Source organism: Agelaius tricolor, unplaced genomic scaffold (assembly GCF_023055355.1).
Source record: "Agelaius tricolor isolate 1412-34295 unplaced genomic scaffold, bAgeTri1.0.p SCAF_40, whole genome shotgun sequence".
Lineage (NCBI taxonomy): Eukaryota > Metazoa > Chordata > Aves > Passeriformes > Icteridae > Agelaius > Agelaius tricolor.
Window position 1 is genome coordinate 43,774 of NW_027269300.1, and position 14,068 is coordinate 57,841.

A 14,068-nucleotide genomic window follows, 5' to 3' on the forward strand; every position below is an offset into this window, starting at 1 on the left:
TTTTTGGGAGAAATTTTTGGGGATATTTTGGGGGATTTTTGGGGGATTTTTTGGGGTTATTTTTTGGAAAAATTTTCGGGGTTTTTTGGGTTTTTTTTAATATTTTGGGGGAATTTTGGGGGGAAATTTTTGGGGGATTTTTGGGGATTTTTTGGGATTTTTGGGTGAATTTTTGGGGATATTTTGGGGGATTTTTTTGGGGATTTTTTCGGGGTTTTTTTGGGTTTTTTTGGTTTTTTTTTAATTTTTTGGGGGAAATTTTTGGGGATTTTTGGGGGGAATTTTTGGGATTTTTTTGGGATTTTTGAGGGAAAATTTTTGGGGATTTTTTGGGAGAAATTTTTTGTGATTTTTTGTGATTTTTGGGAGAAATTTTGGGGGATTTTTTGGGGTTTTTTTCCAGTTTTCTTTTGCGACTTTTAAAGAATTTTTGGGTTTTTTTCTGGGATTCTTTTGGGGTTTTTGGGGGGGATTTTTGGGGTCATTTTTGGGGAATTTTTTCCGACTTTTTGGGGTTTTTTTTTTGAATCTTTTCCGAATTTTTTTTGGATTCTTTTGGATATTTTGGGGATTTTTTTTGTTAAATTTCCCGGGAATTTTGGGGGATTTTTTTGGGATTTTTTTAAATTGTCCGGGATTTTTGGGGTATTTTGCGGGTAATTTTTGGGATATTTTGGGGGGATTTTTTGAATATTTTTTGGGTATTTTTGGGATATTTTTCGGGGTATTTTTGGGGTTTTTTGGGGGGATTTTTTGAGGATTTTTGGGGATTTTTGGGGGATTTTTTTCCAGCTTTTTGGGTGGATTTTTTGAGTTTATTTTCAATTTTCCGTGAATTTTTTTGGATTTTTTTTCTGATTTTTTCGGGTATTTTTGGGGATTTTTTGGGGGGTACTTTTTGGGATTTTTTCAGATTTTTCGGGTATTTTGGGGGGATTTTTTTCGGATTTTTTGGCAGGTCCTTTTTGGGATTTTTTCGGATTTTTTCGGGTATTTTGTGATATTTTGGGGGGATTTTTTGGGGATTTTTGGGGGGTATTTTTTGAATTTTTTCACATTTTTCGGGGGTTTTTGGAGATTTTTTAGGGGATTTTTTCCAGCTTTTTTTTGGGTGGATTTTTTCAGTTTATTTTCAATTTCCCGTGAATTTTTTGGGATTTTTTCCGATTTTTTCGGGTATTTTGGGGGAATTTTTGGGGATTTTTGGGGGATTTTTGGGGCACTTTTTGGGATTTTTTTCGGATTTTTTTCAGGTATTTCTGGGGATATTTGGGGGGGCATTTTTTGAGATTTTTTCGGATTTTTTCGGGTATTTTTGGGGATTTTTTTTGAATTTTTAGGGGGTACTTTTTGGGATTTTTTTCGCATTTTTTGGGGTATTTTGTGGGAATTTTTAGGGATTTTTTGGGGATTTTTTCGAGGTTTTTTTGGGTGGATTTATTGGGTGGATTTTTTGAGTTTATTTTCAATTTCCCACGAATTTTTTGGGATTTTTTTTTTAATTTTTTTCGGATTTTTGGGGATTTTTTGGCTGGTACCTTTTGGGATTTTTTTGGGATTTTTTCCGGGTATTTTGTGGGAATATTTTGGGATTTTTTGGGGATTTTTGGGGGGGCACTTTTTGGGATTTTTTTCAGATTTTTTCGGTTATTTTGTGGGAATTTTTAAGGATTTTTTGGGGGCGCTTATAGGGATTTTTTTGGAATTTTTCGGGTATTTCTGGGAATTTTTGTGGGATTTTTTGGGGTCCTTTTTGGGATTTTTTTTCGGATTTTTTCGGGGGTTTTGTGGGAATTTTTGGGAATTTTTGGGGGCTGAATTTTGGGATTTTTTCGGATTTTTTCGGGTATTTTGTGATATTTTGGAGGGATTTTTTTGGGATTTTTTGGGCGTTGCTTTTTGGGATTTTTTTCCGCATTTTTCGGGTATTTTGGGGGATTTTTTCCAGCTTTTTCTGGGTGGATTTTTTGAGTTTATTTTCAATTTCCCGAGAATTTTGGGGGGATTTTTTTCGCATTTTTTCGGGTATTTTTGGGGGATTTTTAGGGATTTTTTGGGGATTTTTTGTGGGGCACTTTTAGGGATTTTTTTAGGATATTTTCGGGTATTTTTGGGGATTTTTTGGGAATTATTTAGGAGGCACTTTTAGGGAATTTTTCGGATTTTTTCGGGTAATTTGTGGGAATTTTTAGGGATTTTTTGGGAATTTTTTTGGGATTTTTTTTCGGATTTTTTCGGGTAATTTGTGGGAATTTTTAGGGATTTTTTGGGGTTTGTTTTCGGATTTTTTGGGAATTTTTTTTATTATATTCGGATTTTTTGGGGGATTTTTGGGGGATTTTTTTCAGTTTTTCCGCGTGGATTTTTTGAGTTTATTTCCAATTTCCCCCGAATTTTTTGGGTTTTTTTTTCGCACTTTTTCAGGTATTTTGTGGGAATTTTTTGGGATTTTTTTGGGGATTCATTTTTTGGATTTTTTCACATTTTTCGGGGATTTTGGGGGATTTTGGGGGGGGCACTTTTCGGGATTTTTTTCGCATTTTTTCAGGTATTTTGTGGGAATTTTTGCGGATTTTTGGGGATTTTTGCGAGTTACTTTTCGGGATTTTTTTCGGGTATTTTTGGGGAATTTTGGGGGATTTTTTGGGAACTTTTTTGGATTTTTTTTCGGATTTTTTGGGGAATTTTTTTGGATTTTTTTTCGGATTTTTCGGGTTTTTTGGGGGAATTCTCGGGGATTTTTTCCCAGCTTTTTCCGCGTGGATTTTTTGCAGATTTTTTTTCCTTATTTCCAATTTCCCGCGAATTTTTTGGGATTTTTTCCCTTTTTTTTTCTTATTTTTATTTTTAGGAATTTCCCCCGCCCCTCCCCCCCTCCCCCAATGGCTCCGCCCCCTCCGCCCCTCCCCCCCCCTCCTTTTCTGCCCCCTCATTTTGGGGTCGCTCCCGATGATTCTGGGCGGGGTCCCCGTCTTTGGGGGCGGGGTTCCCGCCAGAGGGGGCGTGGCCTGTCCCAAGGGGGGCGTGGCCTGTCCCAAAGGGGGCGTGGCCTGTCCCGGGGGCTGCGACTGCGACCGGAGCAGCGCCCGGTGCCGGGGGGGGGCGGGGGGCGTCCCCCGGGGCCTCCCCCCCAAATTGGCCACGCTGTGAGTGCCCCTCCCCCACCCCGAGACCCCGCCCCAACCCTGAGGCTCCGCCCCCAACCCTGAGGCTCCGCCCCCAACCCCGATACCCCGCCCCCAACCCTGAGACTCCGCCTCCAACCCAAACCCCGCCCCCACCCGAGACCCCGCCCCCACCCTGAGGCCCCTCCCCCAACCCCGACACCCCAACCCCAAACCCCGCCCCCAACCCCGAGGCTCCGAGACCACGCCCCCACTCTGAGGCCCCGCCCCCACCTCCGAGGCTCCACCCCCAACCCCGAGACCCCGCCCCCACTATGAGGCTCCACCCCACCCTGAGATCCCGCCCCCAACCCCGAGACCTCGCCCCCATCCCGAGACCCCGCCCCCAACGCTGAGGCTCCGCCTCCACCCCGAGACCCCGCCCCCATCCCGAGACCCCGCCCCCAACCCCGAGACCCCGCCCCCAAGCCTGAGACCCCACCCCAGACCCCGCCCCCAACCCTGAGGCTCCGCCCCTCTCTGAGGCTCCGCCCCCAACCCCGAGGCCCCGCCCCCATCCCGAGACCCCGCCCCCACCCCGAGACCCCGCCCCCACCCCAAACCCCGCCCCCAACCCCGAGACTCCACCCCCACCCCGAGACCCCGCCCCAAACCCCAGACCCCGCCCCCACCCCGAGACCCCGCCCCCACCCTGAGGCTCCGCCCCCAATCCCGAGACCCCGCCCCCACCCTGAGGCTCCGCCCCCAATTTAGGGACCCCCCTCGCCCCCCCCCCGCTTTGGAGCCGTCCTGGGGGAGCCTCGAAATTTGGGACCCCAAAATTGGCCTCGAACCCCAAATTTTGGAGCCCCAAAATCCCCTAAAATTGGGAACCCCCAAAACCCCAAAACCCCCCAAATTTGGGACCCCAAAATCCGCAAATCTCGAACCCAAAATCCCCCAAAATCCCCCAAGTTTGGGACCCTAAAATCCCCCAAATTTGGGATTTTAAAAACCCCAAATCGCTCAAATTTGGGAGCCCCAAAAACCCCCAAATCTCCTAAATTTGAGACCCCAAAATTCCCCCAAATCCCCCAAATTTGGGATCCTGGGATCCCCAAAATCCCCCAAATTTGGGATCCCAAAACACCCAAATCCTCCAAATTTGGGACCCCATAAACCCCCACATTTGGGACCCCCAAAAACCCCCCAACTCCCCCAAATTTGGGATCCTGGGATCCCCAAAATCCAGAAATTTGGGATCCCAAAATCCCCCAAATTTGTGACCCCAAAAACCCCAAAATCCTCCAAATTTGGAATCCCAAAATTCCCCAAAATTGGGACCCCCCAAAACCTTCCCGGGACCCCCAAAATCCCCAAAATCCCCCAAATTTGGGATCCTGGGATCCCCAAAATCCAGAAATTTGGGACCCCAAAACCGCCAAATTTTGGCCCCAAATCCTCCCCCGGGACCCCCCAAAATCCCCAAATTTGGGACCCCCCAAAAACCCCAAAATCCCCCAAATTTGGGACCCCAAATCCTCCCTGGGAACGCCCAAAATCCCCAAATTTGGGACCCCCCCAAACTCCAAAATCCCCCAAATTTGAGACCCCAAAACGCCAAAATTTCCCAAATTTGGGATCCCAAAACCCCAAAATTTCCTAAATTTGGGAACCCAAAACCGCCCAAAAATCCCCCAAATTTGGGACCCAGAAAATCCCCGAATTTGGGACCCACAAAAACCCAAAATCCCCCAAATTTGAGATCCTGGGAATCCCAAAATCCAGAAATTTGAGACCCCTAAAATCCCCCAAATTTGGGACCCCCAAAATCCCAAAATCCCCCAAATTTGGAACCCCAAAACCCCAAAATTGGAACCCCCCAAAAGCCCCGAAATGCCCCAAAGATCCCCCCCAAAAACTCCCCTTGAACCCCAAATCTGGGACCTCAAAACCCCCAAAATTCCCCAAATTTGGGATCCCCCCAAAACCCAAAATTCCCCAAATTTGGGACCCCAAAACCCCCCAGGATCCCCTAAAATTCCCCAAAATTTGGGACCTCACAATTCCCTGGGAACCCCAAAAATCCCCAAATTTGAGACCCCCCCCAAACCCCACCTTGAGGCCCAAATTTGGGATCCCAAAATCCCCAAAAATGCCCAAATTTGGGAACCCCCAAACCCCAAATTCCCCTAAAATTGGGGACCTCAAAACACCCCCGAAAATCCCCCCCAAAATCCCCCAAAATCCCCCAAATTTGGGATCCCCCCAAACCCCAAAATCCCCCGAATTTGGGACCCCAAAATCCCAAAATTTCCCAAATTTGGGATCCCACAAAAACCCAAAATCCCCCAAATTTGGGACCCCAAAACCCCCTAAAATCCCCCAAATTTGGGAGCCACAAAAACACCCAAAATCCCCCAAATTTGAGATCCTGGGAATCCCAAAATCCAGAAATTTGAGACCCCCAAAATCCCCCGAATTTGGGACCCCAAAAACCCCAAAATCCCCCAAATTTGGGATCCCAAAATCCCAAAATCCCCCAAATTTCGGATCCCAAAATCCCAAAATCCCCCAAATTTGGGACCCCAAAACCCCAAAATTCCCCAAATTTGGGATCAAAAAAAACCCAAAATCCCCCAAATTTGGGACCCCCAAAATCCCCGAATTTGGGACCCACAAAAACCCAAAATCCCCCAAATTTGGGACCCCAAAACCCCAAAAATCCCCCAAATTTGGGACCCCAAATACCCCAAAATCCCCCAAATTTGGGACTCCCCAAAAACCCCAAAATCCCCCAAATTTGGGACCCCAAAATCCCAAAATTTCCCAAATTTGGGACCCCAAAATCCTAAAATTCCCCAAATTTGGGACCCCAAACCCCCCCAGGGCCACACAAATTCCCCCAAGAATTCAACAAAATCCCCCCCAAATTCCCCAATTTTCCCATTTCCCCCCAAATTTTCCCAAATTTCCCCAAAATTCCCAAAATTTCCTCCAAATTGTCCCAAAATTCTCCCAATTTTCCCCCAAAATTCTCCCAATTTTCCCTCAATTTCCCTCAATTTTCCCATTTTCTCCTCAATTTTCCCCCCAAAATTCCCCCAATTTTCCAATTTGTCCCAATTTCCCCCTAAATTTCCCCATTTCCCTCCAAAATTCCCCAAAATTCCCCAAATTCTCCCAATTTTCCCCAATTTTTGTCCAAAATTTCCCCCACATTTTCTGCCCATTTTCCCTCAATTTTCCCCAAATTTTCTGCCCAATTTCCCCCAAATTCCCCCCCAAAATTCCCCCCAAATTTCTCCCAATTTTGTCTCCCCAAATTCCCCAATTTCTCCCCAAATTTCCCTCAAAATTCCCCAAAATTCCCCCAATTTTCCCATTTCCTCCCCAAATTTCCTCAACATTTCCCATTTTCCCTCAATTCCCCCCAAAATTCCCCAAAATTTCCTCCAAAATTCCCCAAAATTTCCCCAAATTCCCCAAAATTCCCCATTTCCGTCCAAAATCCCCCAAATTCCCCCAAATTTCCCCAAAATTCCCCAAATTTCCCCCAATTTTCATCCAAAATTCCCCAAAATTTCTCCCCAAGTTTCCCCCCAAATTCCCCCAATTTTTCCCATTTTCTCCCCAATTTCCCCCAAAATTTCCCCAAAATTCCCCCAAATTCCCCAATTTTCCCCCAAATTTCCCCAAATTTCCCCCAAAATTCCCAATTCTCCCAAATTTTCCCCAATTTTCATCCAAAATTCCCCCCCTAAATTTTCCCTCCAAATTCCCCCAAATTCCCCATTTCTCTCCAAAATCTCCCAAATTCCCCTGAATTTTCCCAAAATTCTCCCAATTTTCCCCCAAATTCCCCCAATTTTTCCCATTTTCTCCCCAATTTTCCTCCATTCCTCCCAAATTCCCCAAAATTCCCCAAAATCTCCCAAATTTCTCCTAAATTTTCCTAAAATCCCTTAAATTTCCCCCCATTTCCCCAAAATTCCCCCAAATTTCCCCAATTTCCCCCAAATTTCCCCAAAATTCCTCCAAAATTTCTCCCCAAATTTTCCCCCAATTTCTCCAAAAATCCCCAAAATTCTCCCAAATTTCCCCCAATTTTCATCCAAAAATTCTCCAAAATTTGTCCCCAAGTTTTCCCTCCAAATTCCCCAAAATTCCCCCAATTTTTCCCATTTTCTCCCCAATTTCCCCCCAAAATTCCCCAAATTCCCCCCAAATTTCCCAAATTCCAAAATTCTCCCAAATTTCCCCCAATTTTCCGCCAAATTCCCCCAATTTTTCCCAGTTTCTCCCCAATTTTCCTCCATTCCTCCCAAATTACCCAAAAATCCCCAAAATCTCCCAAATTTCTCCCAAATTTTCCTAAAATCCCTTAAATTTCCCCCAAATTCCCCAATTTTCCCATTTTTCCCAATTTCCCCCAAATTCTCCCCAAATTCCCCAAAATTCCCCCAAATTTCCCCCAATTTTCATCCAAAATTCCCCAAAATTTCTCCCCAAGTTTCCCCCAAAAAATTCCCCGAATTTTTCCCATTTTCTCCCCAATTTTCCCCAAAATTCCCCAAATTTCATCGATTTTCCCCAAATTCCCCAATTTTCCTCCATTGTCCCCCAATTTTCCCCAATTTCCCCCAAATTTTCCCAAAATTGCCCCAAAATTCTCCAAAATTTCTCCCCAAATTTCCCCCAAATTCTCCCAAAAATCCCCAAAATTCCCCAAATTTCCCCAAATTTCATCCAAAATTCCCCAAAATTTCTCCCCAAGTTTTCCCCCCAAATCCCCCAATTTTTCCCATTTTCTCCCCAATTTCCCCAAAAAATTTCCCCAAAATTCCCCCCATTTTCTCCCCAATTTTCCTCCATTCCTCCCAAATTCCCCAAAAATCCCCAAAATCTCCCAAATTTCTCCCAAATTTTCCTAAAATCCCTTAAATTTCCCCCTTTTTTCCCATTTCCCTTCAATTTCCCCAAAATTCTCCCAAATTTCCCCCAATTTTCATCCAAAATTCCCCCCAAGTTTTCCCTCCAAATTCCCCAAATTTTCCCATTTTCTCCCCAATTTCCCCCCAAATTTCCCCAAAAATTCCCAAAATTTCTCCCCAAGTTTTCCCTCCAAATCCCCCCAAATTCCCCCCAAAATTCCCCAAAATTCCCCCAATTTTTCCCATTTTCTCCCCAAAATTTCCCCAAAATTTCCCCAAAATTCCCCAAATTCCATCGATTTTCCCATTTTTCCCTCAATTTTCCCCCAAAATTCCTCCAAAAATCCCCAATTTTGCCGATTTTGCCCAAATTTTCCTCAATTCCCCCCAAATTCCCCCAAATCTCCCAAATTTTCCTAAAATCCCTTAAATTTCCCCCAAATTTTCCCCAAATTCCCCCAAAATTCTCCAAAATTCCTCCCCAAGTTTTCCCCCCAAATTCTCCCAAATTCCCCCCAAAATTCCCCCAAATTCCCCAATTTTTCCATTTTCTCCCCAAAATTTCCCCCCAAATTTCCCCAAAATTCCCCAAATTTCATCGATTTTTTCCCATTTTTCCCTCAATTTTCCCCCCAAAATTCCTCCAAAATTCCCCAATTTTGCCCCAATTTCGCCCCAATTTCGCCCCAATTTTCCCCGATTTTGCCCCAATTTTCCCGATTTTGCCCCAATTTCCCCAATTTTGCCCCAATTTTCCCAATTTTGCCCCGATTTGCCCAAATTCCCCCGGTTTTGCCCCATTCCAGGTCCTTGATCCGCTGGGACCTCGAGGAGCTGCCCCAGGGGAGCTTCCGGCACCTCCCGGCTCTGACGCTGCTGTGAGTGACCCAAAATCCCCCAAATTCACCCCAAAAATTCACCACAAAATTCACCCCAAAATTCACCCCAAAAATGTCCCAAATTCACCCAAAATATCCAAAATTTACCTCCAAAAAATCCCAAAAAAATCCCCAAAAATTCACCCCAAAATTCACCCCAAAAATTCACCCCAAAATGTCCCTAATTCACCCCAAAAATACACAAAATTCAGCCCAAAATTGAACCCAAAATCCCCCAAATTCACCCCAAAAATACCCCCCAAAAATCCCAAATTTACCCCAAAATTCACCCCAAAACTGACCCCAAAATGGCCCAAATTCACCCCAAAATTGACCCCCAAAAAATCCCCAAATGTCCCAAATTGACCCCCAAAATTCACCCCAAAAAAAATCCCAAATTCAGCCCAAAAATTCTCCCAAAAAAAATCCCAAATTCACCCCAAAATTCACCCCAAAACTGACCCCAAAATATCCCAAATTCACCCCAAAATTTACCCCAAAAATTCACCCCAAAATCCCCCAAATTCACCCCAAAAATTCACCCCAAAATTCACCCCAAAATTCACCCCAAAATGCCCCAAATTCACCCCAAAAATACCCAAAATTCACCCCAAATTTCACCCCAAAAATTCACCCCAAAATCCCCCAAATTCACCCCAAAATCCCCCAAATTCACCCCAAAAATACCCAAAATTTACCCCAAAATTCACCCCAAAATTCACCCCCAAAATGCCCCAAATTTACCCCAAAAATTCACCCCAAAATATCCAAAATTTACCTCCAAAAAATCCCCAAAATATCTCAAAATTTACCCCAAAATGTCCCAAATTCACCCCAAAAATACCCAAAATTCGGCCCAAAATTACCCCAAAATATCCCCCCAAAATCCCCCAAAATCAGCCCAAAAATTCACCCCAGAATTCACCCCAAAAATCCAAATTCAGCCCAAAATTCACCCCAAAATATCCCTAAAATTACCCCAAAATCCACCCCAAAAATCCCAAATTCACCTCCTGGCGCTGACGCTGCTGTGAGTGACCCCAAAATGCCCCAAATTCACCCCAAAATTCACCTCAAAATTTACCCCAAAATGCCCCAAAATTCACCCCAAAAATTCACCCCAAAATGTCCCAAATTCACCCCAAAATTCACCCCAAAAATCCCAAATTCACCCCAAAAATTCACCCCAAAAAATCCCAAATTTACCCCAAAATTCACCCCAAAATGTCCCAAATTCACCCAAAAATCACCCCAAAATATCCAAAATTTACCCCCCAAAAATCCCAAAATTTACCCCAAAATTCCCAAATTCACCCCAAAAAAATCTGAAATTCACCCCAAAAAATCCCAAAATGCCCCAAATTCACCCCAAAAAATCCCAAATTCACACCAAAATTCACCCCAAAAGAATCCAAAATTACCCCCAAATTTACCCCAATATTGACCCCAAAGTATCCCAAATTTACCCCCCAAAAATCCCCCAAAAATCCCAAAATTTACCCCAAAATTGACCCCAAAATTGACCCCAAAATATCCCAAATCCACACCAAAAATTGACCCAAAAAATTCCCAAAATTTACCCCAAAATTCACCCCAAAATGCCCCAAATTCATCCCAAAAATTCACCCCAAAAATTCAACCCAAAAAAATCCCAAAATTCACCCCAAATTCACCCCAAAATGCCCCAAATTCACCCCAAAAAAATCCCAAATTCACCCCAAAAATACCCAAAATTCAGCCCAAAATTACCCCAAAATATCCCCCCCAAAAATCCCAAATTTACCCCAAAATTCACCCCAAAACTGACCCCAAAATGTCCCAAATTCACCCCAAAATTGACTCCAAAAAAATCCAAAAGTTACCCCAAAAAATCCCCAAATGTCCCAAATTGACCCCCAAAATTCACCCCAAAAATCCCAAAATTCAGCCCAAAAATTCTCCCCACAAAAAAATCCCAAATTCACCCCAAAATTCACCCCAAAACTGACCCCAAAATATCCCAAATTCACCCCAAATATCCCAAATTTACTTCCAAAAAATCCCCAAAAATCCCCAAAAATTCACCCCAAAATTCACCCCAAAAATCCCAAATTCACCAAAAAAATCCCTAAATTCACACCAAAATTGACCCAAAATATCCAAATTCAGCCCAAAAAATCCCCCCAAAAATCCCAAATTTACCCCAAAATGTCCCAAATTTACCCCAAAATTCAGTCCAAAATTGACCCCAAAATATCCCAAATTCACCCCAAAACACCCAAAAGATCCAAAATTGACCCCAAAATTGACACCCAAAAATCCCAAATTCACCTCTAAGCGCTGACCCTGCTGTGAGTGACCCAAAATGCCCCAAATTCACCCCAAAAATTCACCCCAAAAATCCCAAATTCAGACCAAAATTGACCCAAAAAATCCAAAATTGACCCCAAAATATCCCAAATTCGCCCTAAAACTTCACCCCAAAAAAATCCCAAATTTACCCCAAAAAATCCTCCAAAATTTCCCCCAAAATTTCCCCCAAAATATCCCAAATTCAACCCAAAAAATCCCAAAATTTACCCCAAATTCACCCCAAAATTTCACCCCCAAAAATTCCAAAATTTACCCCCCAAATTGACCCCAAAATATCCTAAATTTGCCCTAAAAATTCACCCCAAAATGCCCAAATTCACCCCAAAATTGACCCCAAAAATCCCAAATTCACCCCAAAAATTCTCCCCAAAATGTCCCAAATTCAACCCAAAAATTCACCCCAAAAAATCCCAAATTTACCTCCAAAAAATCCCCAAATTTACCCCAAAATGCCCCAAATTCCCCAAATTCACCCCAAAAATACCCAAAATTCAGCCCAAAATTACCCCAAAATATCCCCCCAAAAAATCCCAAAATTTACCCCAAAAATTCAGCCCAAAGAATCCCAAATTCACCCAAAATTGACCCCAAAATGCCCCAAATTCACCCAAAATGCCCCAAATTCACCCCAAAATTGACCCCAAAAAATCCCAAATTCAGCCCAAAAATTCTCCCAAAAAATCCCAAATTTACACCAAAATTCACCCCAAAATGTCCCAAATTCGCCCCAAAAATTCACCCCAAAATGCCCCAAATTCACCCCAAAATTCACCTCAAAATGTCCAAATTCACACCAAAACTGACCCAAAATGCCCCAAATTCACCCAAAAATTCACCCCAAAATATCCAAAATTTACCTCCAAAAAATCCCCAAAATATCCCAAAATTTACCCCAAAAATACCCAAAATTCACCTCAAAATGCCCCAAATTCAACCCAAAATTCACCCCAAAATATCCAAATTCACCCTAAAAATCCCCCAAAATCCAAATTTACCCCAATTCACTCCAAAATGCCCCAAATTCACCCCAAAATTCACCCCGAAATTCACCCCAAAATGCCCCAAATCCACCCCAAAAAAATCCCAAAATGCCCCAAATTCACCCCCCAAATACCCAAAATTCACCCCAAAATATCCAAAATTCAGCCCAAAAATTCACCCAAAAATCCCAAATTTACCCCAAAATTCACCCCAAAACTGACCCCAAAATGTCCCAAATTCACCCCCAAAAAATCCCAAATTCACCCCAAACATACCCAAAATTCAGCCCAAAATTCAGCCCAAAATTCACCCCAAAATGCCCAAATTCACACCAAAAATACCAAAATTCACCTCAAAATCCACCACAAAATTCACCCAAATGTCCCAAATTCACCTCAAAATTACCCCAAAATATCCCCCAAAAATCCCCAATTTACCCCAAAAATTCACCCCAAAAATCCCAAAATTCCCAAATTCACCCCAAAATTCACCCCAAAAAATCCCCCAAATTCACCCCAAAACTGACCCCAAAATTTCCCAAATTTACCCCAAAATTACCCCCAAATATCCCAAATTCACCCAAAAATTCACCCCAAAATATGACCCCAAAATCTCCCAAATTCACCCGAAAATTCACCCCAAAATGCCCCAAATTTACCCCAAAATTCACCCCAAAAAATCCCAAAATTTATCCCAAAATTGACCCCATAAATCCCAAATTCACCCCAAAAATTCAGCCCAAAATATCCCAAATTTACCCCAAAATCCCCCAAAATATCCCAAATTCACCCCAAAATTCACCTGAAAAATCCCAAAATTACCCCCAAAATATCCCCAAAAAATACCAAAATTTACCCCAAAGTTACCCCAAAATATCCCAAATTCACCCTAAAAATTCACCCCAAAATGTCCCAAAGTTCACCCCAAGAATTCACCCCAAAAAATCCCAAAATTTACCCAAAAATATTCACCCCAAAATTCACCCCAAAATATCCCCCAAATTTACCCCAATATTGACCCCAAAGTATCCCAAATTTAGCCCCCAAAAATTCCCCAAAAAATCCCAAAATTTACCCCAAAATTGACCCCAAAATGTCCCAAATTTACCCCAAAATTGACCCCAAAATGTCCCAAAAAAATCCCCCAAAAAATCCCAAAATTGACCCCAAAATATCCCAAATCCACACCAAAAATTGACACCCAAAAATTCCCAAAATTTACCCCAAAATTCACCCCAAAATGCCCCAAATTCACCCCAAAAATTCACCCCAAAAATCACCCCAAAAATCCCAAAATTACCACCAAAAATTCACCCCAAAAAATCCCCAAATTCACCCCAAAATTCACCCCAAAATTTCCCAAATTCACCTCAAAAAATCCCCAAAAATCCCAAATTCACCTCCCAGCTCTGACCCCTGCTGTGAGTGACCCAAAATGCCCCAAATTCACCCCAAAAATTCACCCCAAAATTACCCCAAAAATATCCCAAATTTACCCCAAAATTGACCCCAAAAAATCCCAAATTGACCCCAAACACCCAACCCAGAAAATCCAAAATTTCCCCCAAAAAATCCCAAAATTTAGCCAAAAATGACCCCAAAATGTCCCAAATTCAGCTCCTGGCACTGACCCTGCTGCGAGTGACCCAAAATACCCAAAATCCACCCCCAAATATCCCAAAAAATTCCCAAATCCATCTCAAAATATCCCAAAAAATCCCAAAATTTACCCCAAAATTGACCCCAAAATATCCCAAATTCACCTCCCGGCTCTGACCCTGCTGTGAGTGACCCAAAATGCCCCAAATTCACCCCAAAAA

General features: G+C 43.1%; 1 protein-coding gene across 1 annotated transcript in view; it reads left to right on the top strand.

The window, feature by feature from the left end:
* Positions 1–211: 211 nt before the first annotated feature.
* Positions 212–14,068, top strand: part of LOC139603600 (leucine-rich repeat LGI family member 4-like) — a 53,459-nt gene continuing 39,602 nt past the window's right edge. Inside the window, exons 1-3 of the mRNA XM_071454491.1 lie at positions 212–2,347; positions 2,750–3,146; positions 8,845–8,916. Coding sequence (XP_071310592.1) covers positions 2,950–3,146; positions 8,845–8,916 — 269 coding nt within the window. The 5' untranslated portion in view covers positions 212–2,347; positions 2,750–2,949. The remainder of the gene's footprint in view (positions 2,348–2,749; positions 3,147–8,844; positions 8,917–14,068) is intronic.